Genomic DNA, 16273 nt, shown 5'->3' on the forward strand with positions numbered 1-16273 from the left:
GAATGAGTGTATTACTTTATTTTGATATGTTTTACATGTGTTTGACACATTTATTGTAGCCCTAGCACTTCAGATCTCAAGTCATGCTAACTTTTTAGTGCTTTTATATGCTGCACTAACTAACAACTTGTAATATGAATGATGTTTAGTGCAGCTGCACTATCCATTGAAAGTACAGGGCAAGCTAAAGGGACGTCCGCCACACTAAATTTTTTTACGATAAATCTGTTTTACCATGGACTAGTAATACCGGATAGCATGATAATCTTAGTAATCTTAGTGTGGTTATGTAATATTTATCAATAGCGCTCCACTTCTAGGCCTTAATGAGCAACTAAGGTTTGAGGCTTATGCCCTTTATGTAAACATATAAAAATCATATTTGATATAAAACATGTTTACTAAACTTGTTTGCATGTGTTTTTATTCTGCATAGATTGTGTCATTACTGCTTTTAATTATTTTTATATAAAAAACATTCTATATAATAAATTAAGAGGGGAATTTAATTAAAAACTGCTGTACTTATTTTGAAAATATTACAAAACTGAATCAAGGAACAAAACCATTGGATATTGTATCTTGTTTTTATTTGCAGTTATAGCCAAGAACACATCTGCTACCATTCACTTTAAAAGATTACTGTGTTTATAAATCATCTGTGTGCAGCAGATGTATATTCAAATGCAATTCCTACAAGGCAGGATTTATCCTGTTAAAAAAACAAAATGTATGTGACTGTACAGGCCAGATCTAATGTCATCTGGAAACAACATATTTTTCAGGTGAATTCAGTCATTGGCCTCTATTTATCAAGCCGTCGACTTTCTTGCATTCAACGGCACCAATATGCTCGCCTAAGTTCGCCTAACATCGCTGCCGCGGACCTGAATACATTCTCCAAAATTATCAAAAAAGCTGTCAAAAAGCCGCGCACCAAGTATGGTGCGATGAGCAGCAGACTGTTGGTAACTAACAGTCATCGATCTCGCTGCTCTTAGGCTTTTTTACAGCTTTCTTGGTACCCTGACACTAAACACCCACACAATACTATACTGTTAACCCCCTATACAGCCGCTCCCGGACCCCGCCGCGCCTAAATAAAGTTATTAACTCCTAAACCGCCGCTCCCGGAGCCCACCGCAACGCTAATAAATGTATTAGCCCCTAAACCGCCGCTCACGGAGCCCACTGCCACCTACATTATACATATTAACCCCTAATCTTCCGCCCCCTATACCGCCGCCACATACATAAAGTTATTAACGCCTATCCTGCCGCTCCCAGACCCCGCTGCAACTAAATAAAGTGTTTAACCCCTAAACCGCCGCTCCCGGAGCCCACCGCCACCTACATTATATTTATTAACCCCTAATCTGCCCCCCCCTACACCGCCGCCTCTATATTAAATGTATTAACCCCTAAACCTAAATCTAACACTAACCCTAACACCCCCTAACTTAAATATAATTTAACTAAATCTAAATAAATTATTCCTATTTAAAACTAAATACTTACCTATAAAATAAACCTTAAGATAGATACAATATAACTAATAGTTACATTGTATCTAGCTTAGGGTTTATTTTTATTTTACAAGCAACTTTGTATTTATGTTAACTAGGTACAATAGTTATTAAATAGTTATTAACTATTTAATAACTTCCTAGTTAAAATAAATACAAATATACCTGTAAAATAAAACCTAACCTAAGTTACAATTACACCTAACACTACACTATAATTAAATAAATTCCCTAAACTAAATACAATTAAAAACAATTATCTAAAGTACAAAAAACAAACAAACACTAAATTACAGAAAATAATAAAATAATTACAATTTTTTAAAACTAATTACACCTAATCTAATCCCCCCCTAATAAAATAAAAAAGCCCCCCAAAATAATAAAAAGCCCTACCTTTACTAGGTAGTCAGCTCTATTACCTGTAAAATAAGTACAATACCCCCCCAACATTAAAACCCACCACCCACACACCCAACCCTACTCTAAAACCCACCCAATCCCTCCTTAAAAAAACCTAACACTAACCCCTTGAAGATCACCCTACCTTGAGACGTCTTCACCCAGCCGGGCCAAAGTCCTCCACGAAGCCAGGCGAAGTGGTCCTCCAGACGGGCAGAAGTCTTCATCGAAGCCGGCCAGAAAACGTCCTCCAGAAGGGCAGAAGTCTTCATCCAGGCGGTATCATCTTACTTCATCCATCCAGCGCGGAGCGGCTCCATCTTCAAGACATCTGACGGGGAGCATCCATTTCATCCGGAGTCTTCTTGAACAATGACGGGTCCTTTAAGTGACATCATCCAAGATGGCGTCCCTTGAATTCCGATTGGCTGATAGAATTCTATCAGCCAATCGGAATTAAGGTAGGAAAAATCCTATTGGCTGATGCAATCAGCCAATAGGATTGAACTCGCATTCTACTGGCTGATTGGAAAAGCCAAAAGAATGCGAGCTCAATCCTATTGGCTGATTGCATCAGCCAATAGGATTTTTCCTACCTTAATTCCGATTGGCTGATAGAATTCTATCAGCCAATCGGAATTCAAGGGACGCCATCTTGGATGACGTCACTTAAAGGACTCGTCATCCGGATGTCTTGAAGATGGAGCCGCTCCTCGCCGGATGGATGAAGATAGAAGATGCCGCCTGGATGAAGACTTCTGCCCGTCTGGAGGACCTCCTCTGGCCGGCTTCGATGAAGACTTCTGCCCGTCTGGAGGACCACTTCGCCTGGCTTTGTGGAGGACTTCGGCCCGGCTGGGTGAAGACGTCTCAAGGGGTTAGTGTTAGGTTTTTTTATGGGGGGATTGGGTGGGTTTTAGAGTAGGGTTGGGTGTGTGGGTGGTGGGTTTTAATGTTGGGGGGGTATTGTACTTATTTTTACAGGTAATAGAGCTGATTACTTTTGAGCAATGCCCCGCAAAAGGCCCTTTCAAGGGCTATTCGTAATTTAGTATAGGGTAGGGCTTTTTATTATTTTGGGGGCTTTTTTATTTTATTAGGGGGATTAGATTAGGTGTAATTAGTTTTAAAAAGATTGTAATTATTTTATTATTTTCTGTAATTTAGTGTTTGTTTTTGTACTTTAGATAATTGTTTTTAATTGTATTTAAATTGTATTTAGTTTAGGGAATTTATTTAATTATAGTGTAGTGTTAGGTGTAATTGTAACTTAGGTTAGGTTTTATTTTACAGGTATATTTGTATTTATTTTAACTAGGAAGTTATTAAATAGTTAATAAATATTTAATAACTATTGTACCTAGTTAAAATAAATACAAAGTTGAATGTAAAATAAAAATAAATAACGTAACTATTAGTTATATTGTAGCTATCTTAGGGTTTATTTTAAGGGCAAGTATTTAGTTTTAAATAGGAATCATTTATTTAATGATAGTTATATTTATTTAGATTTATTTAAATTATATTTACGTCAGTGGGTGTTAGGGTTAGACTTAGGTTTAGGGGTTAATAAATTTAATATAGTGTCTGCGACGAATGGGGGTGGCAGATTAGGGGTTAATAAATGTAGGTAGGTGGCGGCGGTGTGGGGGGGGCAGATTAGGGGTTAATAAGTATAATGTAAGTGACTGGGGGCTCCGGGAGCGGCGGTTTAGGGGTTAAACACTTTTTTTTAGTTGTGGCGGTATAGGGGGGGCAGATTAGGGGTGTTTAGACTCGGGGGGTACATGTTAGGGTGTTAGGTGTAGACATTTACCATAGGAATCAGTGGGATATCGGGCAGCAGCGAACATGAGCATTCGCTGCTTTCCGACTCCCATTGATTCCTATGGCATCCGCCGCCTCCAGGGCGGTGGATTGAAAACCAAGTACGCTGGGCCGAAAAAGTGCTGAGCGTACCTGATAGGAATTTAATAACTTCCAAAAGTAGTCAGATTGTCCCGAAATTGCGTTCGGAACATCTGTAGTGACGTAAGCATCGATCTGTATCGGACTGAGTCCGGCAGATCGTATGTTACGTCACTAAATTCTACTTTTGCCAGTCTGTAGAGTTTGATAACTAAGGCGAATCAGGCTCGCCACAAATACGCTGCAGAATTCTAGCGTATTTGCGGTTGAAAGCTTGATAAATAGAGGCCATTGGTGCATGTTTATGTTCACTGCAAGTGCAAACCAAAGCTATGGACAAAATGTATGTATAATTTGGCTTAAAGGCAACCCCTCCCCCCAAAAAGTATAGTTAGATTTAGTTTTTGTCTCAGCAACACACTGCAGCTCCTGTGCAAGACACTGCATGTGAACCAATTAGATACAGCTATGGGTGTAGCAGCCATTGCTGTGCTCAGCAGTTGCAACATGTTCCAGCTCACATGCATTACTTACAAGACTTTATTTCTGTTTTAGCCTGCCCCTTTAAAAAAAAAAAAAAACACTTTTTTTTGTATAATACATTTTTTATACAGTGCCTAGTAGCTAAATAAACACCAAATTGTCAAAGATAAATTTGGCTTGAGGGCCACAAAAACATCCTGGACTGCTGCATGAGGCCAGCAAGCTGCTATTTGGACAGGATTGCTTTTAGGCACAAAACATTTTTATTTTATTTTTAACTTTCATGTGATATTTTAAAAGTATCTTGCCAGGACCTCAGAGGGTAAGCGGAAACACAGACAGAAGACAGGTTGCTTTAGGTACAAAGTCTGGCAAAATAATTGGGTTTTCAATGTAATCCTCTTAAGGGGAGATTTTCTGATGAGGCAAGCAGCGGCCTTATCATATTAATTCCATCTGAGGTGTTCAACTCTTGAGATAGCCTCTGGTGGAGGAGGGAATCAGGATAAATAGCCCAGCAGGGAATGGAATCAGTGGTTACAATCTCCCCTGGAATAACTGTATATAACATATGTGCATAAAATGACTGACAAATAAGGGCCCATCAAAGAATTTACTCTGCAAATGATTTCTACTGTATACAAACTATATCCCAGGGCGATGTGCACAGACCCATAAGCTTTTATGCAATAATGGGACATACAAAGGCAAAAAGAGAATGCTCTGTATTAGAGCATCTTATTATTCCACTGCTGCTTGCATACAACACTGAAATGACCCCTCAATATTGGATGACTTTAGAAGCAATGTCCCTAAACAGATATAAATACTAACAAAAAGCAAAACAACAGGTTGCGCCAGATAGCGTGATTCTGCAAAATGTGTAAGATATGAATTGCACCAAAGTGGTTACTTACATTTGAGAGGGCACTATGTAGCAGTGAGACACAAACAAAATGGTTGAATAAAAACTTACTTTTATTAAAAACAATGGAACTGAGTTTTTATTCAACCATTTGTTGGTCTGTGGTGTGTGCGCTCACCATATAGACAAGAGACCACTTTTATCAACTCACTAGCAGGGGAGCTATGTGCCTGGAAGATTTGTGGTGCCCCGTGTTGTTTTGCTTTTTATAGACCTGTTCAGTTATAGACAGTGCCAGGAGGTAGCAGCCTATAGCTTCTGCATGGAGGCCTTGCCATTAATAATATTCTCTGCATGGATCAATTATTTTGTGCCATTAGTGACCTTATGGGGTCGATTTAACAAACCCTTTCGCCAGGCAAAGCCTGCCTACGACTGCAGGTTCTCACAATAAAACCTGCAATCCGTATTTAACAAGCAGCGGTCATCAGACCACTGCTTCCCTAACCTTTCACCACTTCTTAGGTGGCGAATACTTTTGGGTGCCCCCTCATATTTTACCTCTTTTCTAGGGGAATTTATTTTTTATAAACACAACGAGCTCAATCAATTAAAGTTAAGAAATTGATAATAAACAGTTTACACTAATAAAAATTGGTGAGCTCAATAACCCAACAAAGACACATGCTTACTTTACTCATAGACAACAGGCTATTTGCACTCATGTCACCTATTAGCCTCACTACACAATATTAAAAGGGATCAGTCCATCGATATACATGTCCTTCAATCCATGATGCCATATAGTTTGCCTTTAATCATGTAAATTTCTTTTTTATAATATCACAAATTTACATGAAGTTTTAAATGTCTTGCTCAGTGTGTTAGAATGGAAACTATGAACTACATGTTTGTAGCTAAACAGAACAATATGTGCAAGCAAAATAGTGATACAACTTTCATAAGAGCACACAGTCATTAGATACTTACATTTCTGGTTATTGTGTAAACAAGGGTTTTATACGATATAGATCATAAGAAGCACCACAAGGCACAGTATTCTGTGTGCACACTGCAGTTATCTCACCTTTTCCTAGTTGCACAAATCCAAGGATGATGATTAAACAAAGGGCGAGCAGCTTGGCTGCAGCAAATGCGTCCTGCACTCTGGTGGCAGCTTTTACACTGTAACAGTTGATGGCAGTCAGTAACACTGGGAAGCAAAGAACATAAAGAGGAGTTATTACATGAGTAAGAAGCAATACATTATTTTCTACAGTTAAAAGTATTACAAAGTAAGACTAACATAAAACATCAAGAAAATATGTGTTATGTGTTCTTAGTGAACATATCCTCCTTCTTTGTAGGGTCACGGTGTTTATTATAATACCATTAAAGGGAAATTAAAGTAATTTTTTGCAACTAGGAGGACATTTAAATATATATATATATATATATATATATATATATATATATATATATATATATATATATATATATATATATATATATATATATATATATATATATATAATATATATATTATAAATGAATGTTCCTGTACTAAAAAAACATTTTCTTTTTAATTTTATGATTATGAGGTGTGTCCCTGTCGACCAATAGAGATGTTTATTTTGCTTATCAGACAGAGATCTTCTATCCTACCAACCAGTACGGAAACTTATGTCAAATAAAAATAAACAGTTTCAGTAACTGTTTTCTTGGCACAAACTATTTTAATTTTTTTAACTTGTGCTCTTTTATATATATAAAATTGTTAGTTTAGTGTCCCTTTAAATAGCAGCCCTGCTAGATGTTTCCCCTCATGTTGCCCTCTTCTCTTGTAAAGTAAATAAACTGATAAATCAAATCAGAACTACCAGTTCTATTTTGTCAAGTGAGAAGCCGCTGAGGACCGGTTCTTTGTTGCTGTACCAATTACCTGTGGGCTATTAGCCATCTTCTCTTTAAAGCCCCTAAGACAGACAAAGCTTCTACAGACACATCATGAATATGGAACGACAGGAACATTCAGATTTAATTCTCTATTCATGATAAAGTAGTTAAGAGATCCCTTCATTTACAGAACAATTCTTAATGAAATTGATATTTATTAATCAAGTGCTTGACAAACCCTGGGAGATCCAGGGATGTCTAATGTTTTGGACTACTCTACATCTATCTATCTATCTATCTATCTATCTTATCTACCATCTATCTATCTTATCTACCATCTATCTATCTATCTATCTATCTATCCAAACACCTTTGTCTGATTCACAAAAAAAAGTATATGTCTGGCTCCTCAATATTCTTGCTGGCTTCTTAATTTGAAATTAATGTGTGAACCCCTGTATAAACCATTATCCCTGAACACCTATTGCTGTAAAGGTATTACACACATGCCTTGTATGCAGTTATTGTTCTATGTGTTTAACCCCTGCAAATAGATAAAACACACATTTAAAGTCCTACTTAGAAGCTGTAGAGAACTGCGGATCCCGAGCTGGAAACAGCTGCTAATTTGTCACACAACCCGTGTCACAAACTGTAATGACACCAACAGCTAAACTGACTCATGAAGACATCCTGTTAACACAACGAATACAAGAAGCCTTTTTACCATACGTAACAAACAAACCACCCTGATTATATAGCCCGTCCTTTTCACAACCAGCAAAGCAAATGCACTTTGTAGGATCAATACTTTAGCATATTTAGCTTGGCTGATAGAAGCTTTCAACTTAAAGGGATACGAAACACAAAAATGTTCTTCTGTGATTCAGACATTTCATATCATTTGAAAAAAAGTTCGTAATTAACTTCTATTATCAAATTTGCTTCGTTCCTATGATATTCTGTGTTGAAGAGATACATAGGTAGGCCTCTGGAGCACTAGATGGCAGGAAATAGTGCTAAGGCTAAGGAACTTTGAGTTTCTCCCTAGTGGTTGATGTAAGCCACTGAGGTGATGTTGTCCGACTGAAACCTGAAAAAAGGCTAAGGACAATTGAGGCCAAGCCATCAGAACATTGTATCTCAATTCCAAGATATTTATGCGGAGAGCAGACTCCTCCCGAGTCCATAGTCCCTGCGCCTTTAACGAGTCCCAGACTGCTGCCCAGCCTAGCAGGCTGGCGTCCATGGTCACAATCACCCAGGAAGGTCTCCGGAAGCATGTGCCCCAAGACAGATGGTCCTGAGAAAGCCACAACGGGAGAGAGTCTCTTGTTGACTGGTTTAGATCTATCCTCTGAGACAGATCCGAATGGTCTCCGTTCCATTGTCTGAACATGCATAATTGCAGAGCTCTCAAATGTAATAGAGCAAAGGGAATGATGTCCATGGAAGCGACCATCAGACCAATTACCTCCATACTATGGGGCCTAGTTATCAAGCCGTCAACCTCAAATACGCTGCGTATTCCGCAGCGTATTTGTGGCGAGGCTGATACGCCTTAGTTATCAAAGGCTCGAGACCGGCAAAAGTAGAATTTTGTGACGTAAGCTTCGATCCGCCGGACTCAGTCCGACACAGATCGATTCTTACGTCACTCCAGATGTTCCGCACACAAGTGCGGCACATTCTCACTACTTTTGCTAGCTATCAAAAAACTAGCAGGTACGCTCGGCACTTTTACGGCCCAGCGTACCTGGTTTTCAAAGCGCCAGCCTGGAGGCGGCGGATCCCATAGGAATCAATGGGAGTCTGACCATAGCGAAAGTACAAGTTCGCTGCTGACAGACATCCCATTGATTTCTATGGGAGCTGTCTACACCTAACACCCTAACATGTACCCCGAGTCTAAACACCACTAATCTGACCCCCCCTACACCGCCGCAACTAAATAAAGTTATTACCCCCTAAACCGCCGCTCCCGGAGCCCACCGCAAGCTACTCTATACATATTAACCCCTAAACCGCCGCTCCCGGAGCCCACCGCAACTATAATAAATGTATTAACCCCTAAACCGCCGCTCCCTGAACCCGCCGCAACCTATATTAAATGTATTAACCCCTATCCTGCCCCCCCTACACCGTCGCCACCTATAATACATTTATTAACCCCTAATCTGCCCCCCCTACACCGTCGCAACCTATAATAAATTTATTAACCCCTATCCTGCCCCCCACTACGCCGCCGCCACTGTAATAAAATTATTAACCCCTAAACCTAACCCTAACCCTAACGCCCCCTAACTTAAATATTAATTAAATAAATCTAAATAAATTAACTCTTATTAACTAAATGAATCCTATTTAAAACTAAATACTTACCTTTAAAATAAACCCTAATATAGCTACAATATAAATAATAATTATATTCTAGCTATCTTAGGATTTATTTTTATTTTACAGGTACCTTTCAATTTATTTTAACCATGTACAATAGCTATTAAATAGTTATTAACTATTTAATAGCTTACCTAGCTAAAATAAAGAGAAATGTACCTGTGAAATAAATCCTAACCTAAGTTACAATTACACCTAACACTACACTATACTTTAATAAATTATTCCTATTTAAAAATAAATACTTACCTGTAAAATAAACCCTAAGATAGCTACAATGTAATTAATAATTATATTATAGCTATCTTAGGATTTATATTTATTTTACAGGTAACTTTGTATTTATTTTAGCTAGTTAGAATAGTTATTAAATAGTTATTAACTATTTAATAACTACCTAGCTAAAAGAAATACAAAATTACCTGTAAAATAAATCCTAACTTAAGTTACAATTAAACCTAATACTACACTATCATTAAATTAACTAAATAAACTACCTACAAATAACTACAATTAAATACAATTACATAAACTAACTAAAGTACAAAAAATAAAAAAAGCTAAGTTACAAAAAATAAAAAATTAAGTTACAAACATGTTAAAAATATTACAACAATTTTAAGCTACTTACACCTAATCTAAGCCCCCTAATAAAATAACAAACCCCCCCAAAATAAAAAAAATCCCTACCCTATTCTAAATTACATAAATTTCAAAGCTCTTTTACCTTACCAGCCCTTAAAAGGGCCATTTGTGGGGGCATGCCCCAAAAAGTTCAGCTCTTTTGCCTGTAAAATAAAAATACAACCCCCCCCCCAACATTAAAACCCACCACCCACATACCCCTAATCTAACCCAAACCCCCCTTACAAAAACCTAACACTAATCCCCTGAAGATCATCCTACCTTGAGTCGTCTTCACTCAGCCGAGCCACCGATGGAACTGAAGAGGACATCCGGAGCGGAAGAAGTTAATCCTCCAAGCGGCGCTGAAGAAATCTTCCATCCGATGAAGTCATCATCCAGGCGGCGCTGAAGAAGTCTTCGATCCGGCCGATGTCATCTTCAAAGAGGCGCTGAAGAGGTCTTCTATCCGGGCGAAGTCATCTTCCAAGCCGGGTCTTGAATCTTCCTTCCGCCGACGCGGAACCACCTTCTTCACCGACGGACTACTACGAATGACGGCTCCTTTAAGGGACGTCATCCAAGATGGCGTCCCCTCAATTCCGATTGGCTGATAGGATTCTATCAGCCAATCGGAATTAAGGTAGGAAAATCTGATTGGCTGATGGAATCAGCCAATCAGATTCAAGTTCAATCCGATTGGCTGATCCAATCAGCCAATCAGATTGAGCTCGCATTCTATTGGCTGATCGGAACAGCCAATAGAATGCGAGCTCAATCTGATTGGCTGATTCCATCAGCCAATCAGATTTTCCTACCTTAATTCCGATTGGCTGATAGAATCCTATCAGCCAATCGGAATTGAGGGGACGCCATCTTGGATGACGTCCCTTAAAGGAGCCGTCATTCGTCGTAGTCCGTCGGTGAAGAAGGTGGTTCCGCATCGGCGGAAGGAAGATTCAAGACCCGGCTTGGAAGATGACTTCGCCCGGATAGAAGACCTCTTCAGCGCCTCTTTGAAGATGACATCGGCCGGATCGAAGACTTCTTCAGCGCCGCCTGGATGATGACTTCATCGGATGGAAGATTTCTTCAGCGCCGCTTGGAGGATTAACTTCTTCCGCTCCGGATGTCCTCTTCAGTTCCATCGGTGGCTCGGCTGAGTGAAGACGACTCAAGGTAGGATGATCTTCAGGGGATTAGTGTTAGGTTTTTGTAAGGGGGGTTTGGGTTAGATTAGGGGTATGTGGGTGGTGGGTTTTAATGTTGGGGGGGGTTGTATTTTTATTTTACAGGCAAAAGAGCTGAACTTTTTGGGGCATGCCCCCACAAATGGCCCTTTTAAGGGCTGGTAAGGTAAAAGAGCTTTGAAATTTATGTAATTTAGAATAGGGTAGGGATTTTTTTTATTTTGGGGGGGTTTGTTATTTTATTAGGGGGCTTAGATTAGGTGTAAGTAGCTTAAAATTGTTGTAATATTTTTAACATGTTTGTAACTTAATTTTTTATTTTTTGTAACTTAGCTTTTTTTATTTTTTGTACTTTAGTTAGTTTATGTAATTGTATTTCATTGTAGTTCTTTGTAGGTAGTTTATTTAGTTAATTTAATGATAGTGTAGTATTAGGTTTAATTGTAACTTAAGTTAGGATTTATTTTACAGGTAATTTTATATTTCTTTTAGCTAGGTAGTTATTAAATAGTTAATAACTATTTAATAACTATTCTAACTAGCTAAAATAAATACAAAGTTACCTGTAAAATAAATATAAATCCTAAGATAGCTAGAATATAATTATTAATTATATTGTAGCTATCTTAGGGTTTATTTTACAGGTAAGTATTTAGTTTAAATAGGAATAATTTATTAAAGTATAGTGTAGTGTTAGGTGTAATTGTAACTTAGGTTAGGATTTATTTCACAGGTACATTTCTCTTTATTTTAGCTAGGTAAGCTATTAAATAGTTAATAACTATTTAATAGTTATTGTACATGGTTAAAATAAATTGAAAGGTACCTGTAAAATAAAAATAAATCTTAAGATAGCTAGAATATAATTATTATTTATATTGTAGCTATATTAGGGTTTATTTTAAAGGTAAGTATTTAGTTTTAAATAGGATTCATTTAGTTAATAAGAGTTAATTTATTTAGATTTATTTAATTAATATTTAAGTTAGGGGGGCGTTATGGTTAGGGTTAGACTTAGGTTTAGGGGTTAATCATTTTATTACAGTGGCGGCGGCGTAGTGGGGGGCAGGATAGGGGTTAATAAATTTATTATAGGTTGCGGCGGGTTCATGGAGCGGCGGTTTAGGGGTTAAACTATTTATTTAGTTGCGGAGAGGTGCGGGATCAGCAGGATAGGGGTTAATAATTTTATAATAGAGGGCGACGGTATAGGGGGGGCAGGATAGGGGTTACTAGGTATAATGTAGGTGGCAGCGGTGTCCGGGAGCGGCGGTTTAGGGGTTAATACATTTATCAGAGTTGCGGCAGGGTCTAGGAGCGGCGGTTTAGGGGTTAGTAACTTTATTGAGTTGCGGGGGGCTCCGGGGGCGCCGGTATAGGGGGTAGAACAGTGCAGTTTAGTGTGAGTGCTTAGTGACAGGCTAGCAATAAAGCTGGGAAAAAGCCGAAGGGCAGCGAGATCGGATGAGTGATAACTGTCACAGTCCGCTGCTCATCGCCCCGCGGCTTTTTGACAGCTTTATTTGATAACTTAGGCGTATTTTTTCAGGTCCGCGGCGGCGAAGGTAGGCGAGCTTAGGCGGACGTATTGGGCCGGCGAAGCCAGAAAAGTAGACGGCTTGATAACTAGCCCCCATTGAGCCACTGATGGCCGAACAGTAGACTGTAGAGAGATGCAAGAGGAGAGAATTCTGGATTTTCTGACCTCCGTCAGAAAAAATTTCATAGATAGGAAATCTATTATGGTCCCTAAGAAAAGTACCCTTGTAGCTGAAACAAGGGAACTCTTTTCGAGATTCACTTTCCAACCGTGGGAACGTAGAAAAGACAACAAGATCTCTGTATGAGAGTTTGCTTGTTGAAAAGATGGCGCCTGAACCAATATGTCGTCCAGGTAGGGCGCCACTGCAATTCCCTGAGATCTGATCACTGCCAAGAGAGCCCCCAGAACCTTTGAGAAAATTCTGAGGGCTGTGGCAAACCAAACGGAAGAGCCACAAACTGAAAGTGTTTGTCTAGAAAGGCGAATCTCAGGAATTTGTGATGGTCCCTGTGAATGGGAACATGAAGGTACGCGTCCTTCAGGTCTATGGTCGCCATGAACTGACCCTCTTGGACCAAAGGAAGAATATAACAAATGGTTTCTATTTTGAAGGACGGTACCCTGAGAATCTTGTTGAGGCACTTTAGGTCTAAAATGGGTCAAAAAGTTCCCTCTTTTTTGGGCACCACAAACAGATTTGAATAGAATCCTAGACCCTGTTCCCTTACTGGAACAATTACTTACAGGGAGGAAAGGTGGAATCTGCCCCTGGGAGGCGAAAGTTTTGAATTCTATTTTGTAACCCTGATATACTATGTCCACAGCGGAGTCTCTGCTAAAATTGATTCAGACAAGGCGTCCCACCAATAAGATGCCGCACTTGCTACTTTGGCAAAACAAACTACAGGCTGCCATTAAAGACCTTGATAAACATACATCTTCTTCAAATGAGCTTCCAGCTTTTTGTCCATGGAATCCTTAAAGGAGCAGCTATCCTCTATATGGATCGTAGTTCTCTTAGCCAGAGTAGAAATAGCCCCTTCTACTTTAGGCACCGTGCTCCAAGAATCTTTAAGGTAATCAGCAACAGGAAACATCTTTTTAAATACGGGAGACCTGGAGAAAGAAATCCCTGGCTTCTCCCATTCCTGTGAAATAATCTCCGTCACAAGGAACATTATAATATTTATTAAGTTTACTAGACTTCTTAGGGTTGACAACGACAGAAGTATCGGAGTCGTCCAAAGTAGCCAATACCTCCTTTAACAGTACACAAAGGTGTTCAAGCATAAATCTGAAGTTTACTTCTTCAGTATCAGATGAAGGAATAATACTGTCCGAATCTGAGATTTTACTCTCAGATGCTACTGACGTATCCTCTTCATCAGACTTATGAGGAATGGCAACCTACGTAGCAGTAGGTGGAACAGAAACCTTACTATCTGAATGTCTAATTTTCCTCTTGCGTTTGTCCAGCATAGGAAAAGCAGATAATGCCGCAGATACCGCAGAAGATACCTGTGCAGCAAAATCTGCAGGCAAATAAACTCCTCCAGGAGGCTGAGAGGAACTGCAGGGCACTGTATGTGACGCCATAGAGGCTTGGGACGTTTGAGGAGAAAGCTGTGGCATTGCCTAAATAGCATCACCCTGAGAGACACTGGGCTCAGCGGGCAACAATGGGCAACAATTTATCTTTAAATTGAAGTGTTCTAGCTAAGCATGCAGCACAGAATTGCATAGGCAAAACAATTTGTGTCTCTAGGCATAACAAGCATTTGTCAAAAGACACAGTCTTCCATGTCCATAATACTAAATAAAAAATTCTCCAAATTGTAGAAATGTTTTAAATACACTGTCACTTTAAGATTTTTTAATACCACAGCCACTTAACGTTATGCAAAAATTCTTTAAAATAATAAACCAATCAGGCCTCCTACACCTCAGACAGGCTGAGGTGCCTTACCGTAACACTTATACACAATTTGGCTGCCAGAAGTCTCTAAAACGATCATATAGTAGATTGACACTGAAGAGACTTAAATTCAATTACGCTGCTCCGCTCCGTGAATATCGGACAGCACAGAGAAGTCACATGACTGGCAGAGAGAGTAAACTTTGCATCAAGTAAAAGGCGCACGTTTCCTTCTGCCTACAACCCCGGAGATAAATTTACACAAACGCTCAAGCAGTCTGTCAGTTAGTTTTCTTTGCTTGCTTCGCTAGAACAGGCTAACTGCCAAATTTTAAGTTTATTCATAAATCCCTGTATAAAACATAAGCCCCACACACATACTAATAAAAGTATTTCAACAAAATTAGCCCAAAGAGGAAAAACGTCCCAATAAAGGGAAGATTAACCCCTAATCTCAACATACATAATGTGCCTGCCCACTGCCAAAGAGAATCCTGTATAAAGGATTTTAAAAATGTGCTCATCTACTGCATATGACATATTCTTCTGAAGTGCAAGTCTCCAAGATATAGAAGACAAAAGCACTTACCTGCAGTCTAGCTGTCTGGCAGGAAGACAGCTCACAAGGCGTGAAAGGACACATACTCGTTACAGAGACCTGTAGAAAAAGAAAGAAGACAGTAACCAACTCTGGCTTTCTATACCATGGGCAGCAATGTGTTAGGAAACAAAGCAAGGACTACTTCATAACTTCCTAACTGCTTAAAAGCCACCACTACTCTACTGAAGAGATTGACGTGGACTCAGCTAAACCCAAATCCTTGCTTGCAGGGAAAAGTACCCGAAAAAGGAATTCATTTCTTCAGACACCAAACTTCACCTCCTCCATTGACAGAGGCAAAGAGAATGACTGGGGATTATGGGTAGGGGAGTGACACTTAACAGCATTGCTGTGGTGCTCTTTGCCTCCTCCTGCTGGCCAGTAGTGATATTCCCACTATTAATTGAATGATGTTGTGGACTCTACATATCTTAAAAAAGAAAATTTGCCATCTTTTTTTTTTTTTTTTACATTTGTCCACATACAAATGCACATGTCTATGTATTGCTTTCAGTCATTGCCAGTAGAATCATAAAATAAGTTTAAAAAAATGCTTATTCCATCTAGCCTGTGCATATTGTTATCAGGCTGGACCTTATTTGAACTTTTGGCCTTGGTATGCTCTGGATAACAGGCTTATCTCAAGAATTTCTAAACATCTTTGATAATTGTGCTGTAACATTATTCTGTGAATCTACTTTCTTATTCACTAGTTTGCCTGATTCATATAACTTTTTTCTTCAAGGGATGTTAAACAGTAAATACATGCTAGACATTATTCTAAGATTAGTCTAAGAATAATATGTATATGTATTTTTACAATTATATTAATTGTTTCAATATTGAAAATAAAAGTATAAAGGTTTAATTTCTATAAAATATTTTAGTTTCTATAAAGTAGTAAGTAAAGTGCTGTCATGTTT

General features: G+C 38.8%; 1 protein-coding gene across 1 annotated transcript in view; it reads right to left on the minus strand.

Annotated features, from left to right (window-relative positions):
* The window catches only part of SLC7A5 (solute carrier family 7 member 5), a 112685-nt gene that overhangs the window by 83812 nt on the left and 12600 nt on the right, over positions 1–16273 (minus strand). Inside the window, exon 2 of the mRNA XM_053701212.1 lies at positions 6272–6397. Coding sequence (XP_053557187.1) covers positions 6272–6397 — 126 coding nt within the window. The remainder of the gene's footprint in view (positions 1–6271; positions 6398–16273) is intronic.

This window comes from Bombina bombina, chromosome 1 (genome assembly GCF_027579735.1).
Source record: "Bombina bombina isolate aBomBom1 chromosome 1, aBomBom1.pri, whole genome shotgun sequence".
NCBI lineage: Eukaryota > Metazoa > Chordata > Amphibia > Anura > Bombinatoridae > Bombina > Bombina bombina.